Source organism: Gymnodraco acuticeps, unplaced genomic scaffold (genome assembly GCF_902827175.1).
Source record: "Gymnodraco acuticeps unplaced genomic scaffold, fGymAcu1.1, whole genome shotgun sequence".
NCBI lineage: Eukaryota > Metazoa > Chordata > Actinopteri > Perciformes > Bathydraconidae > Gymnodraco > Gymnodraco acuticeps.
Window position 1 is genome coordinate 1,992,605 of NW_022989982.1, and position 21,498 is coordinate 2,014,102.

General features: G+C 41.2%; 1 protein-coding gene across 1 annotated transcript in view; it reads right to left on the reverse strand.

Annotated features, from left to right (window-relative positions):
• Positions 1-21,498, reverse strand: part of ntng1a (netrin g1a) — an 88,346-nt gene that overhangs the window by 20,459 nt on the left and 46,389 nt on the right. Inside the window, 1 exon segment of the mRNA XM_034212105.1 lies at positions 6,384-6,556. Within this exon segment, the coding sequence (XP_034067996.1) occupies positions 6,384-6,556 (173 nt within the window).

The window sequence follows — 21,498 nt, forward strand, 5'->3', positions numbered from 1 at the left end:
TAAAATGTACTCTCATGGGTCTATGGGCTCTAAATCTTAGGCAGACATCCTATTTCCTCGCTGAACAAGCTAATCTGTCATTTATTCACCCTCAATGTGTCACATATATGTGCTCTATGGGATTATACTGCCAAGAGGACATGTAGTTGTTGGCGTGGCAGTGTTTGTGTGTGTGTCATTACATTGTTTCTGTCAGTATCCATTCTGCTTTGACCTTCGATGTGTCTCACCTGTTTGTCTTGGTGCCACCTACTCTGAAAAGGGGCTTAACTGCTAGATTTCCCCCGCAGGCAAAGTTGGTAATTACTTTCCCTGGCTGCCATCATTTTATAGCAATTCATCATCAGGTGGAGCTCTTTGGCTATACAGAGCCTAGTGGTGGTGACAGCCATTGCTAACTGGTTAGTAGCGGAAAGGCTGCCAAAACAAAAGCAAACGGCGAGCAACTTGATTGAATTCCTTAGGAGCCAAATTACGGCTTTAGTGCCCGGCTAAACGCACTCTCTTTCAGTGTGTAGATCTGAATTGAAGGTGGCAAGTCTTAAAGAGCCAAGGAGCCAAGTTGGAAGAAGTTTAAGATTGCAGGGAAGGAATGAGGTGTACGTCGGTGGTGGTAGCTATGGGGGAAGTATACAAAAAATGGAGATGGAAGAAACAAATATTTGAAAGAAAGATTACCGTCACAGCTGCACAGAGCCGAGATGTGGAAAAGACAGAGTAAACACGCTTGGTCTCTGGGGTGGTTGGGGGTGTTGTGGGAGAGAGAGAAAGAGAATGCAAGCATGAAACAAAACCAAGAGATGGAGCAAGAATATATAGGCGCAGGCAGAAGAAGAAGATGATGGTGGGGAAGAAGGGCAGAGAGAGCAACAGAATGAGGGGATGCAAAACAACGGGCAATGAGGGAGAAAAAAAAGCAAACGGGATAAAATGGAAATTCAAATAGCTGTGGAAAAAGGAAAGAGGCATACATGAGTGGGTGATGTTGCACGAGAGGGGGAGAAGATGGGAGTGAAGCTATGTGAGCCCAGAAAATGTGTTTATTTGTGAAGATCTGTAAACACGTGGCATTAAATGAATGTAAGCTTGGTGAAAAATACTGTTTTTTACAGAGCAGTCTGTCGTTTTTACATCTAAGCAACGGAAATGATCAATTTAAAAATGATTACCTTATTTTTTTATCAACCCCTAGTTTTGAATTGAATTTATAAATGGAACAAGTGTATTGGCACATACTGGCATGTGTAATGTGATTACACAAGTGCTTTATTAGCGCTTCATTAGTAAAGTAATGTGATTACACCAATGCATTAGTAAGTCATGTGCTAACCAGGGCTCATTATTAATCCATTTAATGCCTGTAATAAATATTTAAACTCATTTTTGGAGTTGGTTTACTATGTAAATCACATCATTTATGTTCAAGAATCACGTCTCAGAGGCTCCCATACAGTAAACATTGAGTGTCTTCATTCACAAAATAATGAGATGTATTCTTCAATGCGATGTAGACCATTATTAGTTCATTTGGGATTTGGATTTGTCATTGAAATATGTATAGAAACCTACTTTCTTTACACAAGAGGAAGGTTTAATCAGGTCTATATTTGTCTATGTGTGTTTGATCACATTTCTATGATCAGCATCTCCCAGTATGGACTGGCAAAATACCATAAGAATGTATGTCTCTGCTTTAAGAACACTAGTTAGAGAACAACAGCATTACAATTATATTTGTTGTTTTAATAATAACTGTCCTTGTCCAGATATGACAGGCCTTCTTTTCATTTTCACCTGGGACCAAGAAGTGCCCGGTTTTATTCAGATGGTGAAAGTCTCATGTGGATTTTTCTCTTCAGGCAGTGGATGAATCATTACAGTGAAACCCACGGTGTGTCCATGCTTTTAAATGCTTTGATCAAAGGAGATCCTCAAACTGTGAGGCTGGCTTCTACTAAATCTGAACAAGTGTCTCCTAATCCTGTCCTGACAAGGAGATCTATACGTTTGATCAAGCAGCAGACAGAAAAAAAGGCTTAATCTCTACAAACTTTCTGAAATTATGACTTTCTGAATAGAGTTATTGCACAAAAACGGTACATTTATGTGTGAGTATCAGACCACGGCAATCATTGCTTCCATTTGTGAATAAAAACACTTATACTAAGTGAGGTTAAAATGCAATGGTAATATACATATGGATTTTAATACATGGCAAATTAAAGTTATTAGTCTGTTAAAAATATAATACCTTAAAGGTTATTCTAACATTTTGGAAAATAGATTTATCCGGCTACAGCCAGCAGATAATTGGTTCTGCAAAGAGACTTCAGAGGTGACTTCTTGGAGTCTGCACTCTGCATGGTAAACTTAGTAAAGACATGAATCCAGCGCATATTCCCCAAAAGATAACACAACTTGTGCCTTTTAGACAAGCAATAAATAAGTTGTTAATTAGCAAACTTTAGGGGTGCTAGCAGGCAGATTTATTTCAAACCTTCGGATTGATCTAGGCTAGCTGTTACCCGATTGTTAAAGATAACCTTCAGCTAGTTGTACCTTTAGGGTTGCCAACTCTCACGCATCTGGCGTGTGACACACGCTTTCACTCTCAATCTCACGCTCTCACGCTGCCCAAACTATTCGCACGCCAAAAACAAGATGAACCGGCGATCGTTTTTGGTTGGTTATTTACAATGTTGAGTTGACAGCTACTCAAGCTGTCGATCCGCTCCCTCCCCGCCCCCACCACTCTTAACAACGTTAACAGACAGCAGAGCAGTGGGAGCCGGTTGGTCAATCCCCGACCCGTATGCGCAGATCTAAGATCCAGTAGAAATGATAAAAAAGTTAAAGTCTGCTGCTTATTGTTCTACTAGGCCAAAATAGAGTATATGAGAGTGAGAGTGTGTTAATTCATATATTTGGCAGTTTGGAGTAAGTCTGTAGATTTGTTTGTGTGTGTGTGTTTCATGTATAGCTCTCAAGATAATTAATTTTGTTGGATACATTTTCCCGGAAATTATTGCGATGAACGATAATATTGTCGGCACCGTTGTATGACCATTTTAGACCACTGACATAATGATAATATATAATAACAATTCAAGTACATCCTTTAAAACTGCTAGTCACATCCTCATGTAAATGGCAATTTATCGAGGTCAGAAAAGTTATGCTAAGGTCCCGCTACACGATAGCAGTCATTTTAATTAAACCCATGATATAAAAATCTCACTCCAGCCAGGTACCCAAAGTTGACAACCCTGCTTTATATAAAGTGTACATTTAGTTTATTAGGAAAGAAAAACAAAGATATAGATTTAATTGAAGTAAGTCTAGCTTTGAGCTTGAGTTATACTTTGTGTTGAAGCTACCTTAGACAGTTGCTACTGACATCCAGCAGCTAACATGCTAAGCTAATATGTTTTATTTTACTACACATAATATTCAGACACAAACATGCTGCAAAAAAGCCCAGTCCTCCAGTTTAAAGTGCATTTGAGGATTTTCACGTAAAACAAAATTAGGGTATATTTTTTACTTTTCTAAATCAACTTTTCAAAAGGCCACCAGTCACTGCACCCCCTCCCGCTTCTATCTCCCTCAGTGTCCTCAGCCCTACAGTGAAATGAACTGCCATGGTTAATTCTCAAACTGATCCCTCTCCTTCTGTCTCCACAGAGGGAAAAAACGAGAATGCGTGAGGCTGAGAGACGGGTGAGGGGGGAGGGGGGGTGAAAGACATAGATGGAGAGAGGAAAAGCGAGAGAGACAGAGCCACCCCAGAAGGCTGAGTTAGCTGTGACAGAGAGTGATGCCCACTTCCCCTCCTTCTATCTCCGCCATCCTTTTCTCTCTTCATCACTTTTTAAATCATGTTCTTCTTCTTCTTAACGCCATTGTACGACAAAATATCGCCCCCGCCCCCGCCCCCTCCCCCTCCCCAACTCCACACCCCCTCCGGATGATGATTCATCGATCTCCTTATCGCATCAGACGTCTTGATGGGCATAGTAAAAATAAATTAAATCTTAATTACATTTTCATCTTTGACAAATTTGTCTCCGAAGAGCTGCCATATGCTCACTGGGTTTGGGGGAAAACATTGAGAGTGAAGGAGACTTTTGGAATTGGACTTGAACAGGCTTGACAATTACCAAACAGCACAAGGTGCATTTTTCTGTCAGACTTTTTTTTCTATTCAGGAGGGAAAGCCTTGCATTTCTATAGATTTTCCACTGTGTTATTACATTATGGATTTTCTCCCCTCCAAGACAAAGTATAATAATGCACTTTATACTAAGACTGTTTTTCATCACTTGCATGGCAAAGGGAGAGTGTGTGTCCTTGTGTAGTAGTTATGGATGTGTGTGTGTGTGTGTGTGTGTGTGTGTGTGTGTGTGTGTGTGTGTGTGTGTGTGTGTGTGTGTGTGTGTGTGTGTGTGTGTGTGTGTGTGTGTGTGAAATAAGGAGGTCTGGATGAGCACCTGTGTGTGTGTGTCACCTTTTTTAATAATGTGCTGTCAATCTGGACTCTGGGAATGGCCATTTCACTAACCCTCCCTAGATCTCATAACACGGATCCTCTGGGAGGCAGAATAAGTCATCAGCCGGTGGCCCAGAGTCCTCCAGCACCACAGAGGGAAGAAATCACAGCGGATGCAATAAGGGGACAGAGCGGGATAAAACGTAGGCTTACAAATGAATGCCGGAACGCTCCAACTTATAGCCCTGCCTCTCTTCACCCTGCTGGTTTAGCTGATGTATGGCAGGCAAACTGGAGAGGATAACAAGAACGGGCCGATGGTGATTGTTTTTATGCTAACATGATTGCTATTGATCGTAGCTTAGCTCGTGACTTCAGTGCCACTAAACTTCTTAATGTAAGGAGACATTTTTCTTTTTTTTCACAACTTGAGAAGAGTTTGGGATCCAAATAAACTAACAGCAAACGTTTGGGTGTAAGATAGAGAACCTTTATAAAAAGAGGGAACAGAGATTATAATATTGCCAAATATTGCTTGTTAAAAGCTTTGGATTCCTTCTTTTATTTGAGGCAAGTTTATCAGGAAAGCGCAATATCTCAAAGGAAGGGCCGCCTGCAAGACATTTTTATGTTCTTATCTATATACTCAGGAGTGCTATGAGTTTGATTCAGCACACTCTCTAACGGCACAATACATGTGTAAATTGCTCGTTTTAACTTCATGAAACATAACTGTTCATGAGTAGGTGCGCTTTTGGGAGATAAAGTCATTAGCATCAGGGTTCCACTCTGTTTTTGGAACATTTGTACATGCAGGCTAATGGCTTACATTAATATGAACATGTTTCTAGGTCATGTCTTGTTTTTATTCTAGAAAGAAAACCCTATTTTTACCGAAACCTTTAAAATATCAAGACGTTTGAAGATGAAACACTCTTCAGAAATATGCAGAATGCAGCACACTCAGCACAGTCCATGGTTAAATCAGCAGTGTTTTCTTCAGTTAATGTGAATACTTGAGATCATTTGAATGATAGAGCTGGCAGTTCATCCTTAAGTACAGATGAAACAAACTTGTAATTGACATTTAAAGTGCACTAAAGCCCTGACCCTGCACACTCAGTTTGCACATACTGAGGGAGAGGACGTGCAGTCTTTTCACTCACTGCTGTGGGTGTTATTTTAAAAGGATAGGAAGACAGTAACAAAGGGTGAAGTCAGACACAGGGCATCTGCTGAACCCTGTAACACTCACATATGCAATAATCCTACTGCACCTGCTGTACACTGCAACATGCGTAATACATTATCCATCCATCCATCTTCTCCCGCTTATCCGTGGTCGGGTCGCAGGGGTAGCAGTTCCAGCAGAGAGCCCCAAACTTTTCTTGCGTAATACATTAGTTATAGCATATTGCTAATATGGAACAGGGTGTTCCCTTATATTTGACTGCTTCAGTTCAAGCTTTTGTAATAATAATTTGTTACAGTTTTGATATAATTAGTAGTTATTGTAATTGTGTAATTTGTTGGTCCAATATCGGCTCTTGATATTATTTTATGTCAAAATAGCTCTGTTTGATTAGTGTAAACCACAGCAAAGGACAACAGATACAAATATCCTGTACTATATACACCCAAAATATAAGGTAAATCCGCACTCTGTTTGCTCAATAAACTTTTATCTTATTGTCGCATTTGTTATTGCTTTGCATTGCTTTGAAACCCCAGAACTCTCATAGGTGACACACAGGATGCTGCTAATTGGGAACCGGCAACAAATGCCTTGGGAAGTCTTCAATATTCTGTTCATATCTATATCTATATTAATACCTACATTGTCGTGTGACCCATCCTTTTTAATTACTCAACGTGTGTGTGTGTGTGTACTCACAGATATTAGCGGTGCCCTTGGGGATGGGCAGGTAGGAGCCAGAACTCCAGGCTCGGCCCTGGTAACTCTTCTTGCAGCGGCCACAGTCAGGCCCAGTGGTGTTGTGTTCACACTCGCAGCCCAACTTCTCTTTGTCAAACACACAGCTGTTGGCATGAAGGTTGCACTTGCACCTGTCAAGAGTGGTAGAGAGAGGGAGGGAAGTTGAAAGGGAAAAATATGTGAACATGAGTGAATTTTCTGGCACTGAATGAACATCAGACAGATTTCATTTTGTTGGCTGAAGGGCAGCATGTCCTTGACTAGCGGTGGCATAGGAACACAGTCAGACCGGCTATAACAGTTGCTTGTTCAACTTAAGAGGAGCTAGTTCAAAGGCAAGCAGTTGCACGAACAAATCTGGCATCATTATTTCTTCCCTTTTTCTCCCCCCCCCCCCCACACTCGGGAAGGTAGTTTTAATTGTCCCACTGGAGGATGCAAAACTGTAAGGTCATAGTCGATGGGAGGGGGAAGATGAGGAGGGAGAGAGGGACAAAGAGGTGCGAGGGGGAGGCTGTTGAAAACAAGCCAAGTTAAATGGGAAAATGAAGGCGAGGCGAGAAATAGCTCAGAGTTAGCCAGAGGGCGGCGGTGAGCAACAGCACGGCTACGTTAGCTATGACCAATTAATATGAGATGAGATCTCTGAGCATATTTCCACTTTGGAGAGAGGGACTCCCTTAAGGTGCACTTAATACTCATGCACATCCTTCTTGCAGAACCTTCATTTAACAATAAACTCAGCTAAATTCATTTTGTGCTGTGGCTAGATGAGCATTGAGGGGATATCTATCTGTTCAATTAATTTATGATCCTCGTGCAGCGTACTTTGAGAAATATGGGGAATTGTTAAGACTTAAAGACATTTGCATAGAAGACAATGTGAGTGAGTCGTTTCAAAATCCAATATGCAAAGGAAGTCCTGAAGCGTTGTGTCATGGCATTTCAACATAGTCCTTTGGGTTTTCAAATGGTTTATTTGACTTTAGATATATTAGATATATATCCTTATGTGTGTAAACATAATGATCACATTTTTCTATTTGAAATGTATAATTTTGGTATGTAGCTCGAATAATGATAAGATCACATCCCACAGCAGAGGAACACATATGTGAGAATGCTGTTCAATGACTACAATTCAGCTTTCAACACAATTGTGCCCTCCAATCTCATCATCAAGCTCAGGGACCTCAGGCTAAGCAGCGCCCTCTGTGATTGGATCCTGAACCTCCTTACGGGCAGACCCCAGGCAGTGCGGGTGGGAAACATCACATCCTCCACCCTGATCCTCAACACCGGAGCCCCTCTAGGCTGCGTGCTCAGCCCTCTCCTCTACTTCCTGTTCACACTACTGCGTGGCCACACACAGCTCCAACACCATCGTGAAGTTTGCTGATGACACGACCGTCATCGGCCTGATCACCGACGAGACGGCGTACAGAGAGGAGGTCGAAACCCTGACATCTTGGTGCCAGGATAACAACCTCCATCTCAACGTCAGCAAAACCAAGGAGCTGATTGTGGATTACAGGAAGCAGCAGAGAGAGGGACACGCCCCCATCGCCATCAATGGGACTACGGTGGAGAGAGTCAGCAGCTTCAGGTTCCTCGGTGTCCACATCACTGAGGACCTGACATGGAATTATCACATTAGGCGCATTCACACCGCAGTACTTTTCCCACAAAGGTTCATGAGAACTTAGTTCATGAGAACTCTTTAGTTCTCATGAACTAAGTACAGATCGCGTTCACACCGGAATAAGTCCCTGGGGGTGGATTAGGCAAATGAAGCCGCTGACGTCACTTCTTCTTCTTCTGCTTTGGGTTTACTGGCAGGCCGCAAACCACTTCACGGCGTATACTGCCGCCCAAAGTCCCCGGCCGGAAGTCCCCGGAGTTGGGGACTGGCTTCAGTAGAAGCTGCTGGGAGTCCCAGCAGCTTCTACTGAAGCCTTCCGAGTAAATCGCCAGAACGCCGACACCTCTTCATCTCCACCACTTCCATGTTTTATTTTGTGTTGCCATAAGTTAGTCTCTCTGCGTTTCTGCGCTGGGCTAATGCTAATGCTAATAATGCTAATGAGAGGATAATAAAATGGCGGCTTCACAAAACTTTTTGGGAGTTTTACGTGGCGTGGTTTGCAATCCGCCCAGCCAATCAGAAATATAGCTCTTTTCTCACAAGAGAGCCGCTCGAAAGTCCCTGCTCTCTAGCAGCTCTCTGCTCTCTAGCAGTGACTTTCGTGGGGGTAAAAAGGTTCTCATGAACTAATTTTAGTACCGGCTCTTTTTGGTGTGAACGCGACAAAAGAGTTCTCATGAACTAAGTTCTCATGAACCTTTGTGGGAAAAGTACTGCGGTGTGAATGCGCCTATAAACACCAACACAGCGGCTCTTTTGTCTGGTGTTTTGGTGTTCTGCTACAAGAGAGTTTGACTGATCTGAGATCTAATGCAGAAATGTGACACGACACACTCCACAAACATTACCAGCATGAGGATGCTTTATTTCCTAAGATAACAGTAATGTGTCCTAAGTGCAGAATGAGTCATGACATAGTATCAATGCCAACACTGGCTGCAACTTAAATACAAAACTGGAAAACTGAATTCCAACACGCATGACTTATCCTGAAATCATGGAACTGTGTTTATTTTAGGATTAAAGGCTAAGGGCCAAACAAAACGGCACAATACAAACCAGACTTCTTACTTGGAAAATGCTTGTTCTTTACTAAGAGAAAGGTGAAAGGCATTTTTCTATTCCTTCCTAAGGCAGAGTGAGAGATAGATGAGATGACACCTACAGCCCTACAGTTATGTTCGCTATCGTCTTAGTTAGAAATGAGTTTGACAGCTGGTCTCTGTCAAACCCTGCCGATTCTGCTTGATACGTGGGTACTCGGACTGCAGATGGAAATGAGCTATTAGCTATAATCTGGCATAATTCATATCTTCTCTTTTCTGAGATTAATGTATTGTATGCATAGTCCTTCTTGAAATAAATACACAAAATAAAAAACTCCAATAATTTGGAGGTTCTACATTCTTCAAATCACTCAACACTCCTTTACCCTGACCCTGAAGTTATCTGCTTATCGGGGTTTGATAACTGGCTACTTTGTAGTACTCTTTAGTACCAGGGTACGGAGTAGTCTTTATTTGGAGTCAGTAGCTCATGGAAAATAAGGTTAGCAGAAGTAAGAATAACACCTGTTATTATATCATGTCTGAAACATTTGAAAGCATTTCCTATCTCATGCTGCTCATGTTCTTTCCATGTTGTAGCTTCAGGATGTGAGCAGTAATAAGGCTGCCACTCACTACAGAGTGTTTCTGTTTCCTAGGCTAACAGAAACCCATTACATACCTAAATCCAATGTTTGAGTTTTAAACGATCCAGATTCAAATGAATGCAATCCCAGCTGCCGATTTTATTTCAATTGTCCACATTTGTTTTATCGCACTTACAATGTAATGAGTGATGTTTGTTCCTAGGAAGGGACTTCTCTGAAAGCATCGTACTACCTAATCTAGGTAATAAGCACCCATGTAAAAATAAAGTCTACTTAAGTATTCTCAAATAAATAATAGCCAGCACTTTAGAGCCTCTAAAGGAGTCCACTTTCAGGAGCTAGACTGTGACATCCCTTTGTAACACTGGATTAAATCTTTAGCAGCTATGGCAGTTATATCCAGACCACACTGAGACGCAGAGGGATTGATCGAGAAAAAGTGGTGTGAGTTGAGTCAGCGTCCATTAGTGGCTAAAATCAAGGTAAGAACAGAATGAAGTCCTATACAGCCGTGGTCAATTCACTTCCCTTCCTTCTCTGTTATAACAGTCTTGATAGTGTGTATGTATGTGTGAGTGTGTGGACGTGAGGAGCGGGACGGCTAGTGGATGAGCTGTGAAACGACTTCACATGGCCCTTTGTGGTTTAACCTTCAGCTTCTTTTAACATCGGCAACAATTTAATCAGCGTCCAGAAATGATACTGCCGTCGGCATAATGGTGGAGACCGCCACTCAGGCCCTGAGGGTCTTATACCCACAAGCACTGTTGTGCTGCCAATCAGCAGTGGCCCCTGAATGTGGATACCAAGGGAGGCTCCCACATCGCTGTGCCAGCAACAACAGTTTCAGAGAAGGAGCTCAGTAAACGTGCATTTGACAGCATTTTAATAGCAAAATCCCTCCAGCGCTCCCCAACGTGTGTTTTTTGTCTTAATTTCCCTTTTGGCTCCGCTTCACTTTGAAAACTCTGTAGGTTTTCTCCTTCTGACTCTCCGTCATTCTTTATATCATTCTTTTCATATCTCTCTTCTGAATCCACCTATTAAACTCCTGTTAATAAATATTCATGGAGCTAAAGCATCTTTGTTTTTGTGTGGTGCTCTCAAAGTGATATTGCTTGAGGCAATATTGAGTGTGCCAGCCACCGGCTGTGAGCTAAAGGTCCTGATATGTATTCATACAATTACCCATGAGGCTATGAGCTGAAATTGCTTGACTGGCAAAAGAAAAGAAAAAAAAACCTTGAGTGAAGTTTACATTCCATTTTTTCTGAGAGAAAGCAGCACACATATTCTCAAATCTGACAAAGGTTTAAAGTTCTCCTTGAAATGTGGGAGACAGGAAATATTGTTTGGCCCAAATGTATTATTTTCCTTTATCCTGGTGGAAACGAGAGCGGCCCAACGGACTTAGCTCACCTGGAGCAGTGTGTCTATGACCTCTGCAGTAATGGGATTCTGATTGACACCATGGGTTCAGACGACATATTGCGCCTTTCCACTGATGATGCCAGCAGCCCAAACAAAAACAGACCAAAACAATGCCCTGTTTCAGATTTTGTTTCCCATATCCTTTCTATTACTTCAGCCAATATCTGCATCATCTTCGTTTAGCCAAGTTGCTTCCCCGACATTGCTCTATTTAGCTCGTAGCGGCTTCAAAGCCAAAGTATCAGCCACTAATTGATAGTAATTATCCATAATCTAAGCCTACAACATCCCTGACGCACAAAGCTGCTGATCCCAACAAATTGAGCAGACTAAACTCAACATGGTCCTTAAGTGGGTTAACTAAGTGAAGCAATTACATTTCAATCTAACGTCCAGGTGTTTTCATATGCAGCCAATTGGGTCAAACACGGCTAATAAACACTTTTTTAAAGCCTGTGTCTGCATTCAGTGTGTCGTGCAAATAAGCGACAACAGACAGGGGGTTGCAGAGGTCGGGCAGTGGGGTGTCCGGGGGGTCTGGTGGTTCAGAGAGCACTCAGGCTTAATTATGTGTGATGAAAAGGAAATATAAAAACAGGAGTGGCTGTTAAAATGGCCTTCAGGCGTGTTTGTTTAAGTTATATTTCACACACACACCTACATTACCGAAAGGGGACGATAACTCCATGCTGACGAAATGGGGACTGGTAAAAAGATACCATAGAACTTTTTAATTGACATGAATTTGCCACACACACACACACACACACACACACACACACACACACACACACACACACACACACACACACACACACACACACACACACACACACACACACACACCACACACACACACACACACACACACACACACACACACACACACACACACACACACACACACACACACACACACACACACACACACACACACCACACACACACACACCACACACACACACACATCACACACACACACACACACACACACACACACACACACACACACACACACACACACACACACACACACACACACACATAGCTCTTACACATTGACATGTATAGCTTGCAGCTGACGTATGTATTGGCTTGAAACATATCATCCTGTCTGCTTACGTCTTACTTACTAATTGCCTCCTCTACCTCTTCCCCCAGCCTGCTTTGCATTGTGGGAGGAAGAGGATTAAGTGGGATATCAGCACGATGTCTCCTGGGATAGACCTCGCCGTAAACCTCTCCTTAATTGCATCCTTCTTTATCAGAAAGTATGCAGTTAAGAGGAAAATGGAGATTGTGAGAAGAATCATGGCCCATTCTTTACTTCTTTCTTATATTTTTGTTGCATGCGAAAAAAGTAATTTACAGAGCAACTGATTTATAGGGCTTTTAAGTATTTACAGTATTTGCAGTTTGACCTATCTTAGATGACAGAACTTGTTGCAGATCTCACATCGAGGTGAAGACATTTGTTTAAACAAATCTACAGAAAAGGAAAACACCTTCTGACCGACGGCTAGTCTAACCCTAACTCTAACCCTAATCCTACATTTCTTTAAAGCAATTCAGATCCCTCAGAGCACCCAGGCTGTGCAGTTGTTTACCAGTTTTTAAATCATGTTTTTAATTAGGATCATTTTGTATAAATGCAATACACATAGGGAGTTGAATCAGAAGTCATAACTGCCACGTTTTACAGCCTGGCTCCGCTCATGATTACAATAGTATATTTGTTGTGTAAAAAAGTGATACGCTTAACTAGCCAATTAAGACTTGAAGTGTCACTCAGAACACTGACCTAGCTGAACTATGGCAGCTGGTTTAAAAATCGCAGCACTCTAAATGATTTGTAATGATTGTTTTGGTGAGCTGGTGAGGGGTTCTTGTTTCTGTTGTATGTTCCTCTAAAAATAATTCATTATACATGTAGAAAAACTTCTTGCTGTCTTGCAAAACTAAAATGATGATAATTGAAAGCAGCCAAGTTAAAGGAACAATATACTGTATTTTGTGATTCTTGTGCTGCTGGTTCAGTCCATCTCTGGTTCCCTGCTTTGAGGTAAATGTGTCGCCTGCCTGTATCAATTCGACCGGGCCATCCATCTATCGAGACCTCGACATTACTAATGTATGCAGTTGGACATGCTATCCAAGCAGGAGTCAATCAGGGGGTCTTTACTGCCTGTGACATGCCAAGCCAGTTCAATAGAATCGACATGCTGGGCCTGATACTGCTCTCAGCTAAAGACTGTTGGCTGAGGACCCGGAGACAGAAAATGCACTGCAGAGGAGGCAGAGAGCTCCATCATTGAGGGGATAGTGCCATAGAGATTCAAGGAGAGGCCAGGTGGAGGAGAGATATTAAGTGATCTTGTCATTTCATAAGCGGCATTGATGACTGGCGCTCTTAAAGGAAGTAACTCCCCAAAGGAAGTAACTCCCCAAAGGATCCTGCTGCATTGATCCGTTTGGGTCGGTAGCTCGGCCGCAAACTGCGAGAGGTTAGACTGTAACACCTCTGTGTGTGAGAGTGTGGAAATAAAGAGAGAACAAGTATAATGTAGCAGGAAAAAAAATGTTTTACTCCTCCACAGCCACACATTTTCTCATTAATTATCCAACACTTTTGTACAGTATGCATTTTGTACTGAGTCTCACCTAGTTTTTAATAAGGTTCTAATCATATGAAATAACACCACAATGAAGTGAACATATAAAAATTACAACTAAGAAGTGTTACTTCTTATTGGTCTTCTGTATTCTCGTTTCTTTGCTAATGTCACTCGCCATTAAACTTTGCCAACACTTACTTTTGTTACATAATCCCAATGTCTGGAGCAGACATCTCCAATAGCTACACCCACCAGGGACCAGAAACTGGAACCAGGGTAGGACCCGAAGAGCAGGTGAAATTACAGAAAATGCTGGCATTTTTCCCAGCTAGCAGAGGGGCTAACTCTTAGCATCTCCTTTCCGTCTTTTTGAGGTCAGGGCTGTATCCGTGTCATCTGTTGGGTTTGAAAATAACTGAGAGACCCTGATAAACCCTAACCCTAACCCCAAAGGGGCAATGTTTCCACTACATTGAATTAGAAGCTGCATGGACTCTGGTGAACAATGAGAATCACATGAGATGTAAAGATTGCTTGTAACAGGGCATGCAGGTTTATGTGTGTTTGTACAGACAAAATGTAAAAAAAACTAATTTAGTGATTAGCTATTCGGGTTGATGTTAATAAGCTGGAGGGTATTCCTAGAAACTAGAGTTATTGTTGCAGTTTGTCCGTCGCGGCAGGGGAAAACAGTATTTATGAATTAACATCTGGTTGACGTTGGCAACTTTGATTTGAGCTGCAGTTCAGAACAAAGAATAATATCACTACTTATTCAATGAAATACTGACAACAAGAAATTGCACAAATCTCCTTTCATCAGCTGCGAGGTGAGATTATGGCTGAAATAAAGGTGCTTTATTTTGTAATATATAGGCCTAGTAACTGATGGTAAAGTATCATTTAGATAACTGAGCGTATGTAAGGAGCACAACAGGCTGATCTATGTTTTCCTATACCAAGTCTTATTTGCATGTATTACTGCTGCACAATCATTAACCAAAATAGAAGGTGTGCTTTGAAACTTCACACCACCTTGTGCTTGTCATAATTATTTGTATTTCAACTGAAGGTGCAAAATATTAAACTGAGGGTGCAATGTCTCCGTCACGAGATCTTTCTAAATAGCGGCAGGGCTTCAGATGTCTTTCTCTTATCACTGAATTGTTCATGCAAGTGCAATTCAATAGTACAGTATACAAAGGCTTCCCAAACGGGTCAGTGATAAAAGAATAAAAAAAGAGGGTCAGTGCAGTCAAATGAACGTAACTATGGTAAAGTGTGGTAAATATTTGCTTTCAAATAACTGTGACATACATAAAGGCAGCCCTTGTGATATGTTTTGGACAGTAAGTCAATCCTATTGAATTTGACCCAGACCCTCCAATCACAATCATCTAGCATCCTCTCATTTATCAATGAACATTTCCAATGAGACATCATGCTCCAGTAAGTTACATTACCTTGCTAAAAGAGCAAAGGTCTGGAAAATTCAGTACAGCACTTTTTCTTTGTTTGATTGTTATTCTTCCTCTCTTTTGTCAGGTGCAGCTCTATTGTACGCTCTTGTTCTGCTTGAAGGCTAAGGCACCGTCGGATAGCCATACATAATGAGCGTCTGCATTCATCGGCCTCCCCGAAAGATAACTTGCTCAGAATCGCTTTTCATGACTCAATGCTCCCATTATCAAGCAGTTTTTATTCATCACTCCCTGTCGTCTTCAGATCATAATCAAATATCTTGCTTGGGGAGGTTTGGGATCTAAACACATCGTCACTGTCACTGTGTGTGCGTATTTGTGAACACAAGGAGAATTAGACAAACAGGGAGTGTGTGATGACGCTGTCGACACTTCTCCCTTTGCTCGAAATATCTGCTTCAGCTTATGATGGGGGGATAAACAGCCATATGGTGTTTTCTTCACCGAAGTGGCTTTCTTCTAGTCACCCATGCCGATATGGCTAGCTCAGTGGGATGTCTCACTGATAAGAGAAAGCCAAGTTTTCTGCATTTCTGATTAGATCATTGTAAATCATCACCTCTTGTTTTGGTCATTGAGTTGTCAGGTCTTAAAAATACACATGTAAAAATGTCTAGATATGGTGACAATGACATAGCCAGGGCAGGGAATAGATTTTGCTTATGGCAAATACGTATTTATGGTACAGTATACACTTATTTTTTTGGGGGAAATTGTTTGAAGACAGATTTGTATTTATGAATGCATGTCAAATATTCAATCACTTTTTAACTTGGTTATTTACTCTACCCCTTCTTTCCAAATCTAAATATTCCACTGATATAACAAGCATACAACACATAATAAATTAAGTATAGAACCATGTTTAAAATAGTTCTGAGCAGAGTGTATTATGTTTCTCCAGATGGCACTCAAAATGCAGGTGTTGACAACATCTATACCAATTACCAAATCATCAGTGTGGTGGTGGAGGCTGCAAGTGAAGGAGAGGTCAATGAGGGGATTAGTCATGAGACCCTGACAGGAGCACCCATTATGAGGGAGGCTGTTGCCGACAAAGAGGGGGGGAAGACACGTTGAAAAAGGCCTCTCCATTAATGAAATGGGTCACCACATGAATGCTGAATGTGCTCTGTCGACAGTGAAGAAGAGATAAAGCCTCCGATATGGCTGCTTTCTGTGCCCCAGACCCTTATGTGGCACAATGGAGAACAATTGGCTACCTTAACTTGGAGATAAAAAGGCTTTATTAAGAATCAGATCGGAAAATTGCTCATTGTATCCATTGAGATTGTCATGATATGAATGTAACTGCATGGTAAACAGTAAACAGATAATACATTGGTTTGTAGGCGTATTAATGTATGGGTCATGACGGGAATAAAATATGCTGCCTGCATTATCTTTGTGTGTGTGTGTGTGTGTGTGTGTGTGTGTGTGTGTGTGTGTGTGTGTGTGTGTGTGTGTGTGTGTGTGTGTGTGTGTGTGTGTGTGTGTTTGTGTGTGTGTGTGTGTGTGTGTGTGTGTGTGTATGTGGGGATTTTAGATTGAATTCCTGCTGGACCAGATTTGGATTTATGGAACAAATATGGGATGGGTTTTGCCTGGAGGATATGTACACACACACAAATGCATTTACCCAAATACACACATACACATTTGCTCCCACCAGATCCCATATGTGAAGCGTGAGAGTCTTCCAGTCTATGACATAATTCCAATCTGTTGTCTGTGCTGGCTATTTGTAGTGATAAGAACGCTGTTGTTATTTATTTCCTTGATTAATACACACAGGCACATGAATTAATGGGAAGTGATGATAAATTGCGGCACCACGGTCCCCCAAGCAGATAAGGGTGCCTTGCTTAAGGGCAGGGTTCACTGCCATAGTGACTCTCGTTAGCAGTCCACTCAATCCTGGCCAAGACTCCAGAAAGTGAACGAGAAAAACTGAGTATATATCCGGGTATTTGGCACTCAAGAGAAAGACAATTTTAGCTTCATTCGCCACTTTCATAGGAATGAACCGGGCCCTTCTCGCAAACCTGTACCCAATTCTAAACATTCATGGTGAATGCGGGGACTGAATACTTCTGAAGTGCAAAATGAATGTTGCTTCATCCCTGAGAACAGGAAGGGGATTTGTTGAGGCGACGCGCTACCAGTCCTCTGCTCTGACGATAAAATCTTCATGTCACTCGTACAGTAGCTTTCCTCCTCATATCTCAGTCCATTCCTCCGGCCTGTGATAAACAGTGAGGGATTGGCTTGTACACCTTCTCCGGGTTCAATGTCAGTGACACGGCGGCTCATCACTGGATTTTATTTGTACATAAAGCTCTCAGTGTATCTGATTTTATCACACAACGGAGGGGTTCTGTACCATTTACAGGAAGCAGGAGTTGTTTGTGTCATGATGGTCTCAGTGTGAAACATCATTTGGTTTTTTTAAGAGAATATAAGTGAATATGAAATCATTTTATTCTTGGGAAATTGGGAACCTCCTTTTATTTCGACCCTGTGTTTTTATGAGTGGGTTCACATTTAGTTATGATAAATGATCTAACACTTTTCTGCAGAACAATAGTTTGTAGGTAACATGCAAGGAAAGATAGCAATCAGGTCACACATGCAATGATGAGAAACACCACAAAGAAGCAAACACAGATGTAAAAGATTGGCTTTGCACATATTTTGAGTATTAATTGTATGTTACAATATACAGTGTTGTGGTTAGAAACAACACATATACAAATGTATTTTGTATGTTTACAAGAAAAGGTACACATTTATGCTTTACTAAGCTAAACAACTTAATTGAAATGTTTGAATATGTTTTACTTTATGTTTTTTACTGCAGTAAAAGCTTCTTTTTTGTGTGTTAACAGCACCATTTATCTTAAGAGCACTTTCACCTTGGTGCATTTTCTCATATAAACTACGCCTTCAGAGTTTTCTATAGGAAGCCTCCTTTATCAATGCATGCAGCAACTTCTTTCAGACAGGAACAAGCTGAAAGCAAACACTGCTGTTTGTGTTGTGAATATAAAAAAAAGAAATATCATGGGCCTTATGAAAGTACAGTACAATAGGTTTAAGCTGGATTGTTTTTGGAAAGGGACAATTCAGCAAACAGAGACTAAGCAGTCAAAATCCATCCCTCTTTCATCCTGCCATTTGTATGTGTGAGTGGAGGTCAGCGTGGGGAAAGAGAGAGGAGGTTTTAATAAGTAGCTAGAGGGATTGCTGCTTAGAAAAGGTAGTTGAGGCATGGACATATTTTTGGACGAGACATATGCCCTTGACGAATAAAGAAATACCGTTTTTGTTTGCTGTAACAAAACAAATCATCTTTTTTCTCATAACTGCAGCACAGCACAGACATTGCATGACTTGTGACCTTCAGAGAAAACTTTCTGAACAGGGAGTCTTAAATTCATATTTTGTATTTGCTTTACTTTTCAATCCAGCAAAAATTGTATTGATATGATAGTTTAAATCTAACAGAAAAATAAATAAAAATTAAAGCTTCTAATTATGTTGAATACTTACAATTGCAGTACTTATAACATATTGATATTGATTTTGAACTCAATTCAACAAAAGACACTGATTTTATTGTTTCTCTGTGATTCGTGGAAGTGTCCCAGTGATGAAAATGAAAGGCCTGTTTAAGTAGCCTGTTTAATTAAATGCTGTTTATACATTTGGTTTGGCAAGTTTGGCTTCTTAAGCTTCATTTTTAAAGTCCACAAAACTTTAATGGTATACCACTATAAAAATGAAATCCTGCAGAATATTATGTCATATCAGACAAGTTAGAACTGCTTTGGGGGATAGCTTTTGACAGATATCTTATCCATCAATTTGGATTAAAAGCCAAAAATATTAACCTCATGTTGGCGCCAGAGTAGAGTAAGGAGATACCAAAGTATTTCGAAGAAAAAGCGACCAGTTATAGACCGACAGGCTGACATAATGCCAGGGAGCTAATTAAGCCTCTGAACCCTTGCTTGATTGACAGGAAAACATCATCATGCAGAATCATTTTCTAAAAATATGTTAAATTTTTGAAGGACACAGACGTTGTGACGATGGTCCGATGTAGCCAGCAGCTATATGCAGATCCCTGTGCACAGGCAGCTGTGGCCTTTAGATATTGTGCACTACGCTCTGCTGGTGCCATGGTGACGCATCTCATACTCTGCCTCCGCCTATCGCATTTTTCAAATCCGCCCTCGCCGCATATTCTTTCCTTTTTACCTTCACGGTTCACAAGTGTACTGCTCGGGGAGGCGTTTGCAGCTGGAGATATGCAATTAATTGGATAGGGGGGGGCAGCTTCTATATTAATTCCGCCTCGCACAGAAACACACCCACTACAGCTGCCTCTAGATAGGGAGTGAACGGTAAATGCTAAACACAAATAAACCACCGGAAACAAATGCATCATTATTGTTCCCATTATGTACATTAAAAAGCATTTTAAAGTGTGAGAAGCTAAAGCAGGAGCTGAGGACAATAAGGGGACGGCAGGTGTTAGGACCGGTCATATCTCCACAGGGAGAAAGGAAACTAATACATCATATTAGGATTTAGTTCATGCTGAGTTGACCTTGCTTCTCTGCAGCTGGAGTTTGGTCCCCAAAAAAACTGTTGTTCGAACACCCATGCATACTTTTCAAAGCCTATCAAGCAGGTACACCAAGAGCATAGGAAGAGCGTGAGATAAAGGTTTCTGCCCCAACTGATAGACATTTCTTTTGAGCTCTTAAACCTGGCAGAGTCAAGCTGGGAGGGCGTCAGCGAGAGACAAGCCGGGGGAGGAGCATCAAAGCTAGAGAAGTTGAGAAACAACCTGGACGGAAGTCAGGAATGACAGGCGATACATGTGTTGATTGAAGAAGGAAGACAAGACAAAAGAAATAAAGAGGCAATCGGGGATGTTTAGGAGCATCAGGAACTGGCTGATTGAGCTTTCGCAGTAAAAAGTAACACTAAAGCAGGATCAAGTGAGGTGAAGTATCTGACTGTTATGCAGTAAATGAACATTCAAAAAAGGTCAAATGCGGGACCTACTCTGCCCCACAGGACAGTAGTTTAAAGAAAACATCCAGTCAAATCAGAGTAAAATCTTCAATGAGAAGCCATGATTGTTCAGTTTCCAACCAGGGTTCACCTGTTAGTAAACCATCCTACTGTACGTTTCCTCTTCCAATGGACCTACAAGTGTAGGAAGGTAGTTTACAACTTCAAACTGCACTTACTCAAAACACAGCAGAATGAAATAAAAGAGACATTTTGCCCACACTTAATATTCCAACTAATACTCCGCTAAACTTATCTGGCATTTATGGCTTGTTACCTTACTCACAACCCCAGCATATTTATCTTGGGATAGTATAGAGGTGTTGAAAAACTTTGATTGGATTTAAAGGGCCTATGACTCAAACTATGAATCTTATAGCTACCTTTCTTGAGTGAGTTTTGGAGGGTGGGGACCTCGGGTCAATTGCCGTTCATTGCGTGCCTAATATCATTTCAAATATGAACTTCTGCCTACACAAGAAGTTTAGGTTTAGAAAACAAAACCACTGTTAGTTTCTCTCAAATTAACTCTCCATGTTGAAAGTCCACCGAATGCACCTTATTTTGTTACTTATATTATACACCAGTAGCTCTGTGGTTAGGTTAGGGTAAGCGAGACAAAAGTATGTTTTATTTTTACATAGAACTTAGCCCAAATTCTAACATACTCATCGGTGTCTCAAGGGCACTGGCCAAGCTTGTATTTGACACGTTTGAAGTGAGAACTATTTGACTACATCATTAAAATGTTATTTATGCTTTGATAATCATTGCTTTACCTTTCAAAGGAAAATTAATTACTTACATTACTGTAAGCACATTGGTCTGGGACTGGGTCTAATAATGGCAATGTTGTCTTTGAGCCTAAACTGTGTACAGTAGGGAACTGGTGGCAGTGGGGCCAACAAAGTGACCAATTGATAAATGGCAGAAGAATTAATTGGGTGTACGATTACAACCACTTTACATCGGGGTGGCCACCATGAGCTATCCCTGGATATGGCACTTCCATTCTCATTATTCTACAGTACATTAGACATTAAAGCATGTCTCAAATACATCACTTGACTCATTTTTGCTGGACTAACAAAAGGCTACAGGTCATTTAATTACAGCCATAAATCTAACGTGTGACTTATAACAGATGGTCCATGTTATC